The sequence below is a fragment of the Chenopodium quinoa genome, unplaced genomic scaffold, assembly GCF_001683475.1.
Source record: "Chenopodium quinoa cultivar QQ74 unplaced genomic scaffold, ASM168347v1, whole genome shotgun sequence".
NCBI lineage: Eukaryota > Viridiplantae > Streptophyta > Magnoliopsida > Caryophyllales > Amaranthaceae > Chenopodium > Chenopodium quinoa.
The window spans coordinates 1,866,984-1,885,927 of record NW_018742244.1 but is presented as its reverse complement, the minus strand read 5'-3'; the positions used below and the strand labels follow the sequence as shown (position 1 = coordinate 1,885,927).

Genomic DNA, 18,944 nt, shown 5'->3' with positions numbered 1-18,944 from the left:
ACTGGTACAACATAAAGTACATTTTAAATAAGTATTAAATCAAATGATACTGTACAAAATAAAGTACACCTAAAATACCAAAATAATAAAGTTACTAGAAAAAAAATAGTTTCCACTTTGGTTAGTACAATAACTCGAAAAACAACCAGCAAGTTGGGTTGGATTGGGCTATATTTGGAATCTCATTTATCTCAAAGTGGGCACCCACCCTTTTTCCTTATTGTTAAATTTCATTGCTTCTCTCTCTTCCTACCATTGGAGGCTTTGTCTATGGTGTTTGTGATTTCTAATACCATCACATTCTTCCACATTATTTTCCTCTTATGGCGCCCACTTAGGATAGTGGGAATCCTACTCATTCAGTCTCCGTCTCCAATCGGTAAACCTCTTTTTTTTTTTTTTCTCTCTCTTAATTTTTATTTTTCTCACTAATTTTGATATTCCCTCTTTCTTTCCTTCTAGGGTTGGTCCTTTTTTATTTTTTATTTTTATTTTCCGGTCTCTTTCTTCTTTTTTTGGTAATCAATTTACTAATTTGATTAGCTTGTTTTTGCTTAAATTAGTAATTTGGAATTTTTGTTCACAATCAATTTCCATAAAAACAGTTGTCAATTATTACTACTACTATAGTATAGTAAATACGGAGTACCATTTATTTATTTATAAACTTGGCTTTAAGCTTTATCATCAACATTTGAAAGATCTACTTGATTTTTGACTTGAATATCATGTAATTAATAATAAGGTTTTTAAAAATTTGGAGCGATTATTTTTGTTTATTCTACTGTATAAAGTTTATAAGGTTGATAATAATTTATTTGTTTTAATTTATTATTTGGGAAGCAGCAGTGGTAGTAGAGGGAAATGGTGAGACAAAGAATCCAGATCAAGAAGATTGATAATGTAACTGCGAGACAAGTAACATTTTCGAAGCGACGAAGAGGATTAATTAAGAAAGCTGAAGAACTTTCTACTCTTTGTGATGCTGAAATTGGCCTTATTGTTTTCTCTTCCACTGGCAAACTCTTTGAATACTCCAACTCAAGGTGACTCTAATCCTCACTTATTGTTGTTAAATTTTGTATGTATGAGTGTATTTATTCGTGTTCGTGTTTTTAATATTCAATTGAATGCTGTGGCTGTTGCGTAATTAGTTGAAATGAAAGAATGATAACAATAATAATCATGAAAAATGAGAAAGGCTAATGAAATCTTGAAAAGTATACCATGTGATATACATGGAAAGTTGTGGTACTAAGGTGTGTAATTGCACTGTGATTTATTATCTGATTTTATAGATGTAGTTAATGGTGGGGGCTATCTAGGGTTTTTAATTTCAGTTTGATTTTTCTTAAGAAAAATATTATTATGAGGTCTATTGCAGAAAATTAGTGGTTTCAACTGGTTGAAACTTGCTACAACTGGAGATTTAATAATAATATGATTTCATGAACAGCTTAGTGTTAGTTTTCTGAGACTTGGGAGTAGTTTATGCAACAATATTTAAATTTATTAAACCGAAATGATCACAAAACTGAAGCAAATTTATAGGCACCGGCAAATGTTTTTTTTTTTGGTGTTTAGAGAGCCACAAAGGCGGGGTGAGAATCGATCACTTGAAACCGAGTTGAAAGCTCTAACCACTTGAGCTATTCCTCACTATCTAGGCACCGGCAAATGTTGATAATAACATGTACTCCATATATGTACCATACAATATACGAAATTATGAAGTACATTCTTCAAGTATTTTATGAATGACAGTATAGCTCTTAAATCCTATATTTCCTTCAATTCGGAACGCCTTCTACTAAAAATCTAAGAGAACCAGTCCATTTGATTTTTTTATTTCCTACAAAACAGCCCCCCAAAATTTCTTTGATATAATATCCACCAATGGTTTAAGTGTGGATTTTTGGAAAATTCATGTTTCTGGTTGCAAAGTAAGGTTTAAAAGAGAGCGAAATTGCAAATAAAGTTATTGATCATTTTTTCTCAAGTTCAAAAAGTCTATGCAACACTTATTTACCCTATGAATCAAAAGTTTACTGGTATGAACAAATTTCATTGTTAAAAAGTTTTACATACATAAGATATAGCATGAGAGCAATAGTTGCAGTGGAATTTTCACTGAAGTAAGTGTTTACTCCCATTACATACAAAAATTATTACATGGTGATAATATTACATCCACATTATCACAACTCACAAGTAGATGGACTACTACAAAAGTACAAATTACATTGTTGCAACATTAGATTAAGAAAACATCTCATATCATTTGGTTATTGTGTTTAACCTGTTGTTGCTAGTTGCTAGACTTGCTACTAATGCTACTTTTATGTTAGCATCAGCCTAGCAATTGACCGTGTTTATGGTACTATTTTAGTATAAAACAATATTGTTTTTAGGATGTACTTAGCGTTATAAGAAGAAAAGAGATATATATGTTTATGGTGGTGTTAGCGAGGTAGATATGAAAGATTAGCTGCTGATCTCTAGGGGATTATGAATTTCCATGCTCTAAAGGTACTATCCTGAATTTATTTGTGAAAGGATAAATAAATTCCTTTTTTTTACAGTGTTCCTAGGTGAGAAATGTAAAAAAGGGGATATTTCCTAGAAGTGATAAATGAGGAGGAGTAGATTCTGATGAACAAAGCTCACAAGGTGCATTGAAGAATGTACTGAAAGGGAATCCCTTGGCATATAATTTTTCGTCTTACAAGCCCACATACTATCTAAATCGTCCTTTTTGTCCACAAAGTAGGATAGAGCTTGTTTCTTTTCCACAAAACTGTACTAGAAGTCAGATCAAAAGGACTATAAGATAATAGATCAAGAATCTTTCTAAAACAAGCAGATTTTTAATTGGTGCTTTAATCTGCTGACCATGGCATAATAGCATGTCATACCACCAGCCACTAGATAGTCAATCTAATGAGTATGCCTCTATCTCAATCGAAGTGGTAAAACGGACCTTCCTAGCACACGTTGTTGGTCCACTGCCTTGCTTGTCTAAAGACAACCCTCATGTTCTTTGATAGCTACTTGGGATACCCTTTGAAGGAAGACTAAGAAGTGGGGGGTCGAAGACCCCAGGTTGTCATGTGTGAATTAAAATTCCAGCTGGTGTTCTTAAAAGGTGAATCCATGCTCAACCTATGGAGGAAGAATATATATATATATTTTTAAAAAAAGAACAAAATGGAGACAAGAAATTTTGCCCTAGGAAGAAAATTGTGCCTCCCTAAACAATTGGGAGAATATAGAAGTGAGGACTATATTCTTCAAATTTCTAATGTGGATACTTGACATTTAGAAAAATAGAGGACTAGTTCTTTATTATGTATGCTCTTTGACTTATTTTTATTAACTTAAACTTATTTTTGCTGAAATGAAATGATTTTTACTAAACTAAAATCATTTTAATGAATGTTCTTTAAATATGGTAAAGTGAACACTGAACAGTGCCTTGGTTTAAAATTACTAGACCAAAGAGTTGTCTCATAAGTTGTTATACTGATGTGAATTCTTCTTTGATGCTCACACCTATCTTCTTTTGAACATTTTATAGTGCAAAAATGGATGAGAATGTCCTTTTCCATTTTAGTCCTTACTTGAACCTTTGTGAAACAAGTTATTCATTGTCTTCAATCTTTGGGATAACATACTCTATTTACTGAAATCGCATCATATTTCCCAATATCTTGGTTGGGATCTCCTTGCATGAAAAATTCAGTATTTCACACACATGATCAGTACAGGCTATGTGTGATTAATTTATTCTGATCAGTATAAGCTATGCTTGTTCATTCTGTCCAGTCACGTATGACGGTATGAGCATGCAAGAGCTTGAAAAAGGTAATAGCAACTAGAGTCAGAGACGGTCTTGGAGGGTGGTGAGTGTAGCAGTGTAATGCAATGTCTCTAATACTTTACTTAGACACTATGAATCAATACTCTTCCTTTTGCTAAGCAAAACAAAGTGCTTAGTGAATTTTGTCCTACCTTGCTTTTTTGTAAGTTTACATTGGCTGCCTTTTTATTTTTTAACTATTTGATTGATGTAAGTTCTGTTAGTTTATATCTCTTGTGATGATTAGATGCGAGTCCTATTTGGTTTCTGAATTATTTTCAACGGAGTATGATTAGATTACATGTTATCCCAGGGGTCGGGATTGTCACCTTGACCAGAAATGATGATTACTAGATTGAAATCAATGCTTTAAAAGTCCCCAATGAAAGGCTCCAGTAGGCACTAGGCAGCAGCTAAGACTTGTTAAGCGAAATATTATTTGGGACACTACTTATTTTCAATTAGAATTTATATTTTATTATTTTATTATTATTTTTTTGTTTAAGGTAATTGGCAAAGCTTTCCATACCTTTGTCTAGAGGTCCGATCCAAGCAAGCTAGGCACCCAAGGCAAGAAGTGCTATATATGTTGAACACTATGTCACGGTGGAGGATATTCTTTACCATGGTCTGGAATATGCTACTGAGCAATTCATGAGAGAACCTCTAAGCATTGAATTGAATAATGATTTATGAGTCATAAGGAGCATATGGTATTGGCCATTGGAAGGGGGGTTTAGTCTTCTTGAAGTTTGTATTTGTCTCAAGTTTTCTCAAAAAATTGAAAAAAACAAGACTATCCTTGACAAATCCAAAATTTTGCAATTAGAAAGAGCCACTAAGGCAAAGGATAACACATATGGATCAGATGAGCCACCTTTTCATTTTCAATCACGGATATAGTGGGTATATGATGTAAGAGTGCAATCTATAGTGTTACCTCTAGAACTATGATCACCAAAAGTTTTATAAGGGCTTCTACTTCAGATGAGAAATTTTGCTTTAGAGGTTTTCAAGCATCCGTGCGCTTTGGGGATATAATACCAAGTTTAACTATCTTGAAAGCTTGAAAGGGGTTTGGTTTAAGTTTCATAGAGGGTAGTAGACAATGACACTTTTTTGGGCATAAAGAAGGAATGTAAAGAAGGGGAGGAAGGGGAAGAGAAGAAACAGAAAAAGGAGGGGAGGGGAGGGGAGGAGAGGGAACAATAATGAATTTTCTTTTCAAATCTCTCCATTGTTAGAGAGATCAATTTTTTACAATGCAATCCTTTTATTTTCTCCTTTTAATTCCCTTCATTATTCATTTGGTATCCAAATGAAAAACACTCTATTTCTCAATTTTCCTTCCCTTCCTTTCCTTCCATTTCTTTCAATCCAATCACTCTAAAGGTTAAGAAAAATTATTCAAGTAAGTTGTTGCCATTAGGCACCATTATGCAAGTTTAGTATATCAGGTACACAATGGGTAAAATGTCAAACATAGTTATTGCAATCGTGTGAAAAGTTGTCTCAAATTCATCAAAGTATATAATTTGTACATTTGACTTTTATGTGATTTGATTTAACTAAAGGTTAAGAAAAATTATTCAAGTAAGTTGTTGCCATTAGGCACCATTATGCAAGTTTAGTATATCGGGTACACAATGGGTAAAATTTCAAAAATAGTTATTGCAATCGTGTGAAAAGTTGTCTTAAATTCATCGAAGTATATAATTTGTACATTTGACTTTTATGTGATTTGATTTAGCTATTATATATTTCGTTTGTTTTCAAATAATGCCATAACATTGGTACTTCCTTCGTATTTTGTTTCTTAACATTGAAATTTCAGGCTATCTACACATTGTCCTTTGACCATTTTATGTGATTTATAAGTTAGAAAAAAAGATAGCCATGTGAGATCTTGATCAATACACTTTTATAATGTCAATTTTTTTTATGTTTACTATAACACAACTTATGATATTTAAATTATGATGAAATGTGCATCGACAAGCCTGAAGTCCCTAACGTTGCGGTTAAAAATAACTAAGAAATATTTGTTGTTCATGGTTTTCAGAACACATATTTCAACATTTATATGTTGGTGGTTGAATTTGTCCCGAGTGGGGGCATTGGTGGTTAAATTAAGAAATGTTAGTACTACGTTACCAAAATAAATAAACTTTAAAACAAATATAACTAGATTTCCAATGGTAAAAAAAATGATATAATTCATTTTAAAATACTTACAATATTTTTGACTTTTGCACTATCTATACAGTAACTATAACCATAATTACTTTTTCATATATACACAAAGGTTTTTTAGTATTTAGAGAGCTATAAGGGCGAGCGTCAAGCGATGAGAATTAATCCCAAAATCACTTGAAATTGGGATTGGAGCTCAAACCACTAGGGTTTTCTCTCACTCCCACATGTACAAAAAGGTGATTATGTAATCTTTAAAGTATATTTATATAAGTGGTTTTTTGTTTTTTCTTTGTTTTTTTTTTGTTTTTGTACAAATTAATTACTAAGCATTACATATATAGGGGTTAACTTAGTATTAGCAAATGTAAAAGTCAAATGATTGTTATTGATCATGAAACTAAGGGAGTAATAATTATAACTATTAGTAAAATTATGGTCAAAGTTTGAAAAGTTTAATTGATAAAAATACTACTTATTTTAAAAACTTTTTAGGAAAATTTTACACCAATAATCCAACCTTTCACTCATTCTCCCAAAATAATCCAACCTTTTGATTAACCTTGAATAATCCTAAGTTTACAATTATTTTCTTCCAGCAACCCTAGCAGGTCACCTTACCCTTTATAGCTGGTTACCATCCACGTGGCAATTCTTAATTGGTTATTTTTTTTAATTTAAAAAAAATATTTTTAATTGAAAATAAAAATAATAATAATAATAAAAAAAAACAAAAACTGTTTCTCCTTTCCCCTTCTTACCCGTTTCTCTCTCCTCTCCCTTCGTCCATTATCACCACCTTAACCACTCACCACCATCTACTGTACCACTACCTACAACCACCTCAACACCACCAATATCACCACTCAACACAACATCCATCCACTAGCAACCTACAATGCAACTGCAAACAACACCCACAACATCATCGACCACCCACAACATCAACAGTGTACGACCACAACCAATTCAACCCCAAATTAAATTGAGAAAGAGAGAGAAGGACAATGGTGCGGGTTGGGGTTTCGGTTTCTGGGTAGGTGTGGTTGGGGTTTCGAGTTCTGGGTGGGACAGGGTTTAATTGTTTCAGCTAGGTGAGGTTGGTGGTTCGAGTATATGGGTAGGAGTGGAGGAAAGGTTTCGGGTCTGGGTTTAATGGGGTTGTGGTGGCTGCAAAGGGGGTAGCACGTGCTGGGTTGATTAATGGAGAGAGGAGAGGGTAGTGGGGCGGGCTAGTTGATGCCTTGACGGGGTGTGATGTGAGGTGGTGGCGGGAAGGTGCAGGAAGGTGATGGAGCTATTTTTAAAGGCTAAAAGCTTGAAATGGGGGTGAAGAGGGAAGAAGGAAGAAGGGAGGGAAAAAATTAAGGGGAAAAAATATACCCGAAGTTCAGGTAACTAGTCAAATAGGATTGGTAGAAGAAAATATATAGTAAATTGGGATTATTCAAGGTTAATTGAAAGGTTGGATTATTCTAGGAGAACAGGGCAAAGGTTGGAGTATTCTTGTGAAATTTTCCAACTTTTTATGAGTATTAAGTTTTAATGGATTTTCGCTCACTTGAGTTTTCCCTTAGGCTTAAAATTGTTGATGTATGCAGGTAGGCTATGTTGTCTTCATCTTATTTTAAAAACTTATTATGAGTACTAAGTCTTAATGGCATCTGTATATGAGCTAGTAAATACGCAATACTCCAAACCAATTCTTCTTATTTCCGTTTTCTTATTAAAATTATCTTGACATTGCTACTTTTTAAACCACAATATGATTACCGACTTTTATTGCCTTTATCTTTTTTCTCGGCGATTTTTGTTTGAAGATAATGTCGTCATCATTTATAGTTTTACTAAAACTGTATTAAACCCTTAATTATTTTCTCTGATTCACAAGCAATGAATAATTTGATTTTATGCCTAGTTTTAATTGAAGATCGCTTGCTCATTGTTTAAATTGAAATAGGAAGAAGTTAATTGTTGGCTTTCTTAGGGAATTCAAATATTTTACAAAAAATATAAACCCCCTTATTTTGCCCGATTTTTATTCTTATGATAAATTGTTAGAGAAATTTAATTTGATGCAAAATAAATCTCAATATTAGGTTATATTCCTAAATTTGAGAATATGTTAACATCCAAAATCACTTGAAAACTTTTCAAATTGGGTGGGAACAAGGCACAATTTCTAATAGCAACGTCGGTGATTGTGGTGAAATGTTGCGGGCTTTGATTTTGGGCCTATTCACTTCAGCTTAATTTCAGTTCAGTTCACTTCAATTCAATTCAGCTCTTAATTTCCTTCCCTCATAAAATATTCATTTCAGCTCACTTCAGCTCAGCTCCAATCATTTCAGTTTAGCTCACTTTAGTTCAATAAATGTGAACATACCCATTTTTTTTTTTCCATGAGAAGTTCATGTTTTATTTTTAATGATTCATTTAAGTTTTCTATCCTAAGACTATCCATAATGGATAGCTGCATCCTTTATAGCTTTGGTTTAGCATGTCAAATTACTTAATTTAAGCCACAACATTTACAATGGCAAGCTACTACCATTTACAAAATTAAAAAAAAAAAGAGAAAATAAATGCAATTGAAGAATTCACAAACAATATTTTTTCAATTAGAGACAATACAAACTAATTCTTTAAGGACTTGTTTGACACTGTTTTTGGTTTTTGATTTTCGGTTTTATGTGTTTTTGAAAACAAAAAACAAAACAGGAAATAAAAAAAAAAGTGTTTTCACTATTCTGTTGTTATTTTTCAAAATTATCATGATTTTAATAAATTTGACTAATTTTTTATTCATTATATGATATATATCATATGATTTTGAAAAACCAAAAAAATAGAAAACCATGGCGATGCCAAATGAACCTTAATTTCCGTTTTTCATTTGGGTTGTTGTTGTGCCCTTCGAAGAGAAGGGAAGGAAAATGAAGGGATGAGGTATTTTTCATTTGGATAACAAATGAGGAAAGAAGGCAACTGAAAGGGAGATTCCTTCCCCTCCTTTTTCTTCCTCTTTTAGCATCCAAACACACTAAATAAGTTGGGTATTGTTGGTATAAAATATTAATTTCTTTTGCTTTCCACAATTATTTCACAACTTCTACAATCTGTTTAGATAACAATAGTTACGGCAATGGGAAAGGAATGAAATAGAGGGAAGAGAAACGGAAGTAAGGTGAGGGAGAGAGTTGACCTTCCATTTTCCCTTTAAATCTCTCCAACAATCTAATGAGAAGGAAGATGGATCCCTCTCCTCCATTATCTTTCCCTTCCCTTGCCTTATGTCATATTAAAATCTATACATATACTAAAGTGATCTCCAGATTCAACACTTGGCAAAATTTTGTGAAATTTTTTTCCTCCAAAGTGCTACTTATTATTTTTTTACAAAAATTAAATTCTTTTAATAATTTTTTTTATACATATGCAACACATAAAATTTTTAAGGGCATATATTAAATAAATTCATACTTCAAAATAAAAAAAATTAAATAGTGGTACATAAGTCATTTAATTTCAATTAACTCCATTTCAATTGACTATTATTATTAATAATAAATTTTAGGATTTTTTGTGAAAAACTACTTTTTATATACAACTTTTTGTGAAAAACTACCTTTTAAAAAAATTGTTGTAAATGACTACCTATATTTTAAAAAATGTTGTAAAAAACTACCTATTACCGGAATTCGGTTGTTGACCTTTGTTGCCGGTGTTGACCACCCATATGCCACTCACATGACCTTTAAATTTTTTTTTTCTTTGTTTTTCTATGCACCACCAGCTACACCACCACCCCACCACCACAACACCTCAACCCACCTCAAAACACCCCGGCCTACACCTTCATGCATCCCAAAACCAACACAACCCCACTTGAAACCACCTCCAGCCTGTCGAATCTAACACATCCAAACCCACACTACTTCGCAATTCCGCGATCCTCGCAGTAGCACCTTCCCTTTCTCGTAGCAGCACACATTCCCACGCCATCACCGCACCACCACCCTCTATCTCTACCTCTTGACGCCACCAACAATAACACCAGCACACCTGGCCCCATTAAGCTACAAGTAGCAGCCATACTAACCACCATCCCAACCACGGTACACTAACAACAATAGCGCAACAATCAAATTAAAAAATACATTATTGTAAATTCCTCTCACAAACTTCAAACTTCCCTAAATTCAAACCACAATTGCACTAGTCTCCGGAAGGAAAAGCCATCGCACCTGCATCAAATTCGCAATCACAATCAATACATAAAAACACAATTGCTTTAAACATTCAATTTTCGCATATACCTCACAATTGAAAAGGGGGTTTGCACGAATTAAGCAAAATAAACATGATTTTTAAGGAAAACATACAATAATTGGAAGGAAATTCAACAGATTGGGGTTAAATTGGAGAAGAAATCGAGAAATTAGGGTTCTAGGGTTACAAAAAAGGGCTGAATTAGAGGAATTCGTGAAATTTGGGGGAAAATGGGTGGGAAAAGGGTCATTAAAGGGCACGTGCTACTCACGTGACTAAGTCAACGCCGACAAAAAAAGTGAACGACCAGATTCCGGTAATAGGTAGTCTTTTACAACATTTTTTTAAAAAGAAGTAGTCATTTACAACAATTTTTTTAAAAAGAGGTAGTCATTTACAACAATTTTTTTAAAAGGTAGTTTTTGACAAAAAGTTGTATATGAAAAGTAGTTTTTCACAAAAAATCCTAAATTTTATTATTATGAATCCATGCATTGCACGATGCCAAAACTAGAGAAATTATATACCTCTGTCACGAAAGTTTTACTGGATAAAAATATACAACTAGGAATATTCCCTTCTTCTATCCATTTTACTTAACCACCAAAATTACAAAAATTTAAATTCCCCATGACTATACACTTTATCTAGAATTCCTCGTTAATGTATAATTCACCAAACTTTAACAAAACTTAAAATTCCCTATGAATATACACTTTTACCTAGAATTCTTCATTACTAATGTTTAATTCTCAAAACTAAAGTTTTCTTAAACCTTTATATTTTCTACTTTGACGTTTTGATTTCTCTTTTTAAAACTTTCTTGAATTTCATTGGAAATTTGGGTACCCTTTAAAACTGTCTTCTTTTTTTTTCTTTTTTTTTTTAAATGCTCTTTCATTTACTCACATTTTTTCAAATTCTTTTAAATGATTTTTTTTTAATTTAATTTTTTTTGTGGTACAATTTCTTATGACAATTTATGTTAGCCGATTCTAAATCATTTTGAGACTAAGGCTTTGTTGTTGTAGTATAACAAGAGGTTTTTGATATGACATCTATAAGAGAGTTTTCATGTCTCTGTAAATTACATATTCTTCATCAATGGATCTATCAATTTTTTGCTGCTTGAAGATGATTTCATTCTAATTTATATGATGTAATCAAAGAGTTATCTTTTTTTTTTTTATTCACAAAAATCTTTAAAAATAATTTTTTTTTGAAAATGGTGACATTATTTTTCGAGAAATTTGGCCAATCTTGACCTTTAAACCCTAATTTTGTGGACTAATAAAAGGAGAGAGTATTGTTACTTTAATATACATCAATTTTCAATTATCATAGTTATATAATCAGTGGGCGGAGTGAGTTTTGCCCTAGGCCTAATAGGCAACCATTTTGCTATCCCAATTGTGGGATCATGGTTTGCTGACTTAGAAGAACTAGGAACAGATTGTTCTGTTTAGGGTTCAACTCATGGATGATTTCAATAACATGATCTTCTCACAATGAACAGTCCTCAGAAAATTTCTTATACCACACAAGCTAACCCCTTGTACAATGCACCAACTAGATGAATTCTGAGAGTTCTTTTCTGTTTGTTTTCTTTTTATATTAGGTGAGTGTTGTTGCTTATTACCGTTTTCTTTTTCCATGTGAAATGCTGTAAATATTAAAGTTTGAAGGGTTTTTTTTTTTTTTTTTTTTTTTTTTTTTTTTTTTTAAATGTGAAATGATGTAACGATTAAAGTTTGCATGATGTGGTAGAGGCAGTTTCTTGTGGATTATTTGAAGTTTTACTTTCTTAGAAATAGAATTGTGGGCTTATGATTTGTCTAAATTGTATTTAAATTGAAGTAAGTGCAACTGTACGGATTACAAACATTATGTCCTCCTTTCTTCCTTTTAAAAGCATATTCGTGCAAACATGTTCAACACCACTTAGCTTCATAACTTATTAACTTATCCAAATTTACTAATTTCATTATATCAATCTCTAGGAGCTTTGCTTAACCCATATCTCGCCTCCTTAAGTGTTAAGCTGTTAACCATTTTCATGTTGCTTACACTTGTTTTCTGCTCTCTTATAAGTCTGACCTTATACTATTTGACCAAATACACATGACTGACAACAAGATACTTACGAAGTTATGATAGTAGGATCATATTTTCAACTTTTAAATTGCTTCACCTTTCTAAGTAAAAGTGATATTGAAGAAGAATGACTTTTTTGTATGGTCAATGTTCCTGATGGACAAATGCTCACAACAATCTTTTATGTACCTAAGATCATCAAAACTTTTGCCTTGGAATTGTTTCAATTCATTGGCTCTATGATGATTGCCAAAGGTTTCCCCAAGGTATTTGTAAACTGGCACTTGCCAACTATTCTATAATATTGTAAATGTATCATAACTTGAATGTGTTTTTAATTGGTCTATCAAGGATGACACAAGTTCTTCAACGGCATATGTTACATGCAGACAACATCAACAGGCTAGAGGAATCATCACTACAGCTAGAGGTAAGCTATATCTAAAGCAACTGTGTTAACTACATTTTGAGGTATTTTTGTTAGAAAATTTGCTAAAAGCAGGCACAAACACCTTGTTCATAAGATTTTTTATTAGAAAGAACAAATTTGTGCTTTCTTTTTTGTAAGTCATGGTTTGGAAATAGGACATAAAATGGATGTCAATGCTACATTAGATTCTTCAAGGAGACAGAATGAAGTTAGGGCTCTACTGTTCTCATTTAATCATATGGGCTTTGCTGTTGGAATCACTGTCATTTGCTAAGTCGTGAAGATGGAGTGAATTCTAGGTAAATTGGAGGCATTTATATAGCCTTTATGTAAATTACTAGTGTATTACTCCACAATATATATTCAATACAATTCCTACCCTAGCTAATAGACTAACAGTGTCTGATTTCCTTTGTCCCAAATGCAAGTGGCCTAGGGTAATTGGTAGAGCTTTCTTCTAACCGTCTCTTGTTTCAACTATCCTGGAGTTATCAACTTCTCCACTTCTTCGAAATCATATAATAGTATGTTTTGTTGATTTAGTCCTTTATGTGGAGATTTTACATTTCTATCGCATATAGTTGCAAACATTTTCCTAGCAAAAGTAGGTTATGCAGACTTTTATATGTTCAAATTGATATAAACTCGGGAGAATTAAGTCCCCTTTAATGATTCATTAAGATTAAACAGAATCAAGGTAAAAGATCATATGCATAACTTGATTATTATTACTTCTACAAAACAAGAAACCCAGCTCAGACAATGAAACTCTACATCTTTCAAAAACTGTAGTAAAATCACTTTTCAGTACTTAAATCCATTAGGTGATACATTGATTTGATGCTACTTTTCTTGTGTTTGTAGGCTGAGGATAGTTTGTGTGCTATGCTAAGCAAAGAACTTGAGGACAAGACTCGAGACATAAGGTAAACTTCATAGTAACTGCTCTCCAGTAAGCTTTGTGTGCTATGCTTTAGGATCCGTGTTTACATGTAAGTTATGATCCTGTGATAGTCGTATAAATGGAGATGACCTTGATGCATTGAGCCTCGATGAGCTAATGAAACTAGAAAGACAAGTTGAAAGGGGTCAAACCAAAATTCGCCGAGCCAAGGTTGTGTTCTTTACTTGAAACAAAATTACATCAATCATGTATTTATTATTACATTAAGTCCTAAAATTTTAATTGCTTGAACTTGGTGATCGTGTTCAGGGTGAAAAACTTCGGAAAGAGATTGTCACCCTCAAGGGAAAGGTACTCTTTCTTACTCATATTGCATTATCTGTTACGTAATTTGGACACTTCATCTCACCTCACCTCACCTCACTTCAAGTACTCGTGTCACATAACTATGTTTTTATAGTCACTTACTCGTAAATGAGTTCAAGCAACATAGATTTTCACTTATTTGCCCTTATTTTCTTTGATGTTGCTGGTACATTGAAATGTGATGGCACAACTGGGACAAGTAGGAGATTGAAACGGCAAAGGAAAATCAAATGTTGAAAGAACAGGTGGAAGTGACCTCGAAATTTATTTTACATCTTCTGTTCCAAAGAAAGTTTCTCGATTACGAAGTAAAATAGTTGTCTTGGTCAATACTACAGATGAAAGATGTGTCAAAAGAACATTTTTCTCTGCTGCATTTGGCTGCGGAATCAGATACCAGCGTACCCTCATCAGCTCCAATTCAATGGCTGCCAAAAAAAGATAATAACTCAATTTCAAATACTTTTCTTACATTGGGGTGAGTGTGTTACTGGTGTTCTCTACTTCATATGCTAATCTATTCCCTCCGTTTCTTAAAAATCTTCATACTTTCTGTTTTCATCCGTTTCATAAGGCTCTCTTGTGTACGTTTTCATCACTTACTTGGGGCTTATGTTCTTATTAATTTGAATGCAGCCCTCCTGTACAAAGTGAAAATTTATGAAGTGTATTGCAAATTTGCAATAAAGCGCGAGCTATGGAGTATATGAAAGCAGATTTATGTATACTGTAAGTCATGGAGAGAAGGATAAAGCTATATATATGTTGGATGTATTTAAATTGTGCTGCTTGGAATTCTTGTCAGTTTTGTAAACCCTAATTCAGACGATGCAGTAGTAAGTAAATAATGCAGGAGGCAGAAGTTGAAGGTGTTCAAGTCTTTGTAAGTGTTATATTCTCTTACTTTCTTTAATTCTCTGTGCCCTAGTTCTTTGTGAATTACCTTTGACAGAAAAATATGTTGATATAATCTGATTGAGATGTGGGTAATCCTACAGCATTTTTGCATCGCTTTTGTTCAACTATCTCATAGGTGCAATGCATAACGTGTATGGGGTATTTGGTGCGACTATGTGCCTATGTAAGCACCATTCAATTCGCGTTATCTTGTTGAAATGATAAAATTATCTTGTTACAAGTTTTGGATCATTGTTGGGTAACGGGCTAATTACTAGCCAATGATACATTGATACCATTTGGACTGTTATCATTTCGCCTTTGTTGTGAGACTTTTGACCTATAGGGATTGTGAAGTTTTGTAACTAAGATTTTGGGTCCAATTTGATGTCTTGGTTGACTATTACACAGTGCCATTTTTTGGGCTTTTATCATTTCGTCTTTGTTTTGATTAAATGTAAAACTGTCTTGTTACAAATACAACTTTAGGGTATTTGTAGTGGATAATTGCTAGCCAATTAGGTTTTTATAATTTCGTCTTTTTAGGCAAAAGAAGAAATTATTTTGTGGTTAACATTTTTGAGCCATTTGTGTAAGGCAATTGGCTAAATTACTAGCCAACGACCCCCGATTGGATTTTTATCATTTCGACTTAAATTTGATAGATAAAATAGTGCCTTGTGATTAAGGTTTTACTGTTTTGGGACCATTTGCGTTAGAGTAGTTGCAAGGCAACATCACTTATTGTGGGTTTTTTTATATGCCTATTGAAAGATCATATTCCTTTCCATGTTTTTTTTCACTAATCTGAAGCTAAAATTGCTAGATGTAAAACCTGCTGTTTTGAAGTTTGGATCTGTTTTTTATTTGCTGCACCATAATTTAGGCTTTTTTTGTTTACTACAGTACTTTGTTTTCTAAACAAATTCTATAGTTTAGTGGAACACTAATAACTCTGACAACATAGTTAGTTCAAATATCATATTAGTAAACTGCTATTTGGCCTGATTAGAAAGCTTATTTTTACTAGACTGGTATGACTTGATTAAGCACTACACATTATGCATAGACTAATTGTTCGCGAGCATTAACGAGTTCATTTAAAACTACGCTTAATGCAAAGCATTTCTTCGTAAATTTAATTTGTGCAACATTAAGGAAGTCGATAGGTTGATGTAAGTACCAGTGTAAAACCCCTCCCCCCAAAAACATTAGAAACGTGACTACGTGAGACAATACTTATTACATCTTTTGCAATCGTCCTTGTAAATAAATGAGAGAAACTCGTACTAGCTGTTACATTATTACCAGCATAGTGAGCTTTTTTTCAAGGTCATTTTAGTGCTTTGAAACAGTTGAATTTGAAAGGAATTGCAGGCATAGAGGCTTTTCATGGGGCCTTTAGACTTGGACTATACTAATATTGGAGTAGGAAATGATGGCCTTTAGCTTAATACTTACTATCTCTTGTTTTGCTAGGTGTCTATCGTAAATGATGAGTTGACTGTTTCCTTCATCATTGAGAGTGATTTGTATCTTTAATGGTTGATAAAATAAAACTAGCACATTAAGATTCACATTGAACTTTGTAAAAAGCCGTGGATAATCAAGTAGTTTAGTTGGTTAAAGTTTTGAGAGGTGGTATCCAAGAGACTTGAGATCAAATCTTGTCTACATCATTTATATGGTTCTCTAGTATTTGTAAAACACTACCCCGACCAAAAGTTAACAGCTAGTGAGTGCGGAATATTCACCACTATAATGTCAAACATTGACGCTTACATTAAAAGCTATTGTTAAACACCCCATAAGTGCTATTTTTATTGGATTACTTGATTAGTCGATAATAATGCATATATGATGATAAGAATTGAATCAATACCCTAAACTTATACGCTAGCAACAAAAATACCAAGTCAAAAATATGAGACACATGTTGGAGTTGAAAAAAGATCAACTTGGGACCAGCAGAGATGTAAAAGTACACAAAATTAATGAGTTACCTAAGAAATATCATAACCAACCCTGCAATTAATTAAGTGAACTGTTAAACATCGCCCGCAAATTCCTACATAAAGCCCACAAAATAAGAGTGAAATGACACTTTTGCCCTCATACTAAAAAACACACAATTTCTCTCTCTACTCTCTACTTCCACTTTCTCTCTCTAAATTATTTCCAGAGCTATGTCGAGGCGGCCCGGCAAGGAAGTGGCGGCACCGGCGGTGGGCGGAAGGCGGTTTGCCGGCCAGAAGGTAATTTTTTTAATTTTTGTAATTTTTTTTTAAAAAAAAAACCTCCGGCGACGGTGGGGCGCCAAGGCGAGACGCCACCACCACGGAGGAGGCGCCTAGGCAAGGCGCCCGTACGGTGGTGGCGGCGCCTAGCCCAGACGCCACTACCACGGCAGCGGCGCAGAGGCTAGGCGCCACGGCCGTGGTATTGGCGTCTGGGCTAGGCGCCGACACCACCGTACGGGCGCCTTGCCTAGGCGCCTCGTTCTTTTTTTTTTTTTTTTAATTTTTTTTTTGTTTTTTTTTAATTTTAAATTTTATTTTCGATTTTTTTTTTTTTTAAAAAATTTGTTTTTCTTTTTTTTAAATTGTATGTTCCCTTTTTTTTTATCTTTTTTTTTTTAAATTTTGTTTTTTTATTTGTTTTAATTTTATATTTTTTATGTTTATAATTTTATTTCCGTGACTTGTTTATTTGCTTTTGTGTTTATTTTCGACTTTTTTTAATTTGTTTTCGTTATTATGTTTCGTTATTTACTTGGAGTTAGGCATCGCAATTTAGACCTGGTGCGGGGAAGAGTATTGACGTCGTGAGGAGTACGATCTACTCAATGGAGAGCTCGGGGCCCAGACACGTTAGATCCCGTGGTATTTCGGCCTCGGCCCGCAGAGAACGGGTGCACTGTTCTGCGGACGATCAAGATGATGATGATGATGATGAGGAGGTGGAGGAGGAGGTCGAGGAGGAGGAGGTCGAGGACGAGGATGATGCAGATGAGGATGTCGACGATCAGAGTGGACCATATGATGATTACGGTCCATTCAGTCAGAGACTTGATGATACGTATGAGACGCATAGGGTAGATGTGCGTAAGGGTCGAGATGGTAGGTTTGTTAGTAGATCTGGCACATCATCTGCGTCCACTGTGTCTGCGGGTAGCAGAAAACGGTCGAGGGCCGTTAATGATTCTTGGATGGTGAGGGGTGAGGTGGCCGGGGGACCTATAGACGGGAGTGTGATTCCTAGCTTTTTAGGACACATCGCTACCCGTATTTGGGAGGACCAGGAGAGGGCTTTGGATACAGGCATTTTGAAATGCCAAACCCGGGAAAAGACTTGTAGGTTTTTGTGTAGCTGGGCTGATGCTTGGCCGGAGGAGAGCGAGATGGTCAGGCGATTGAGGGCCACTAGAGTGAGTCACCTTCCTGCCACCATGCACGACAGGATTGACTGGACGCTGATCACGGCTTTCGTTGAGCGATGGCAGCCGGATACGAACTCGTTCCACCTTCCGTTCGGTGAGATGACGATCATGTTGCATGACGTCGAGGCCATCCTTGGGATTCCCGTGGAGGGAAACCGAGCATCTGTCGTCACTGATGCGGATCAGGCAGATTTACTAGCGGAGCTGTTGGCGGTGGATAGGGTTGCGCTGTACACATCGGCACTTGGTGTGTGGGATCACGGCGGCGTTAAGATCGCAGCCGTCTTGCAGCGATGTTTGCACCCTACGGCACGTAGGACGCAGGACACACAGCTGGCTGCATATGTTTTTCTTCTTCTCGGGTGTACCTTGTTTCCGGATAAGAGCGGGAACAAGCTCAGGCCACGCGACATAGTTGACGCGTGTGAGCCCGACAGAGTAGGCCAGTTTTCTTGGGGGTCGGCTACGCTGGCGTATCTGTATCGCCAGT

General features: G+C 34.5%; 1 protein-coding gene across 5 annotated transcripts; it reads left to right on the top strand.

The window, feature by feature from the left end:
* Positions 1 to 156: 156 nt before the first annotated feature.
* On the top strand, positions 157 to 15,126 carry LOC110739497 (MADS-box protein AGL24-like). 5 transcript variants are annotated; one of them, XM_021919968.1, is made up of 9 exons: positions 157 to 379; positions 850 to 1,046; positions 12,770 to 12,848; positions 13,713 to 13,774; positions 13,863 to 13,962; positions 14,062 to 14,103; positions 14,322 to 14,363; positions 14,457 to 14,596; positions 14,755 to 15,126. In XM_021919968.1, the coding sequence occupies exons 2-9, from the start codon at positions 865 to 867 to the stop codon at positions 14,780 to 14,782; spliced, it is 675 nt and encodes a 224-aa protein (XP_021775660.1). In that variant the 5' UTR covers positions 157 to 379; positions 850 to 864; the 3' UTR covers positions 14,783 to 15,126. The 5 variants fall into 5 exon arrangements, with proteins under 5 accessions (XP_021775660.1, XP_021775635.1, XP_021775653.1 ...); XM_021919943.1 differs by having other exon boundaries at positions 160 to 379; positions 847 to 1,046; XM_021919961.1 differs by lacking the exon at positions 157 to 379 and adding an exon at positions 408 to 463 and having other exon boundaries at positions 847 to 1,046.
* The last annotated feature ends 3,818 nt before the right edge of the window (positions 15,127 to 18,944 follow it).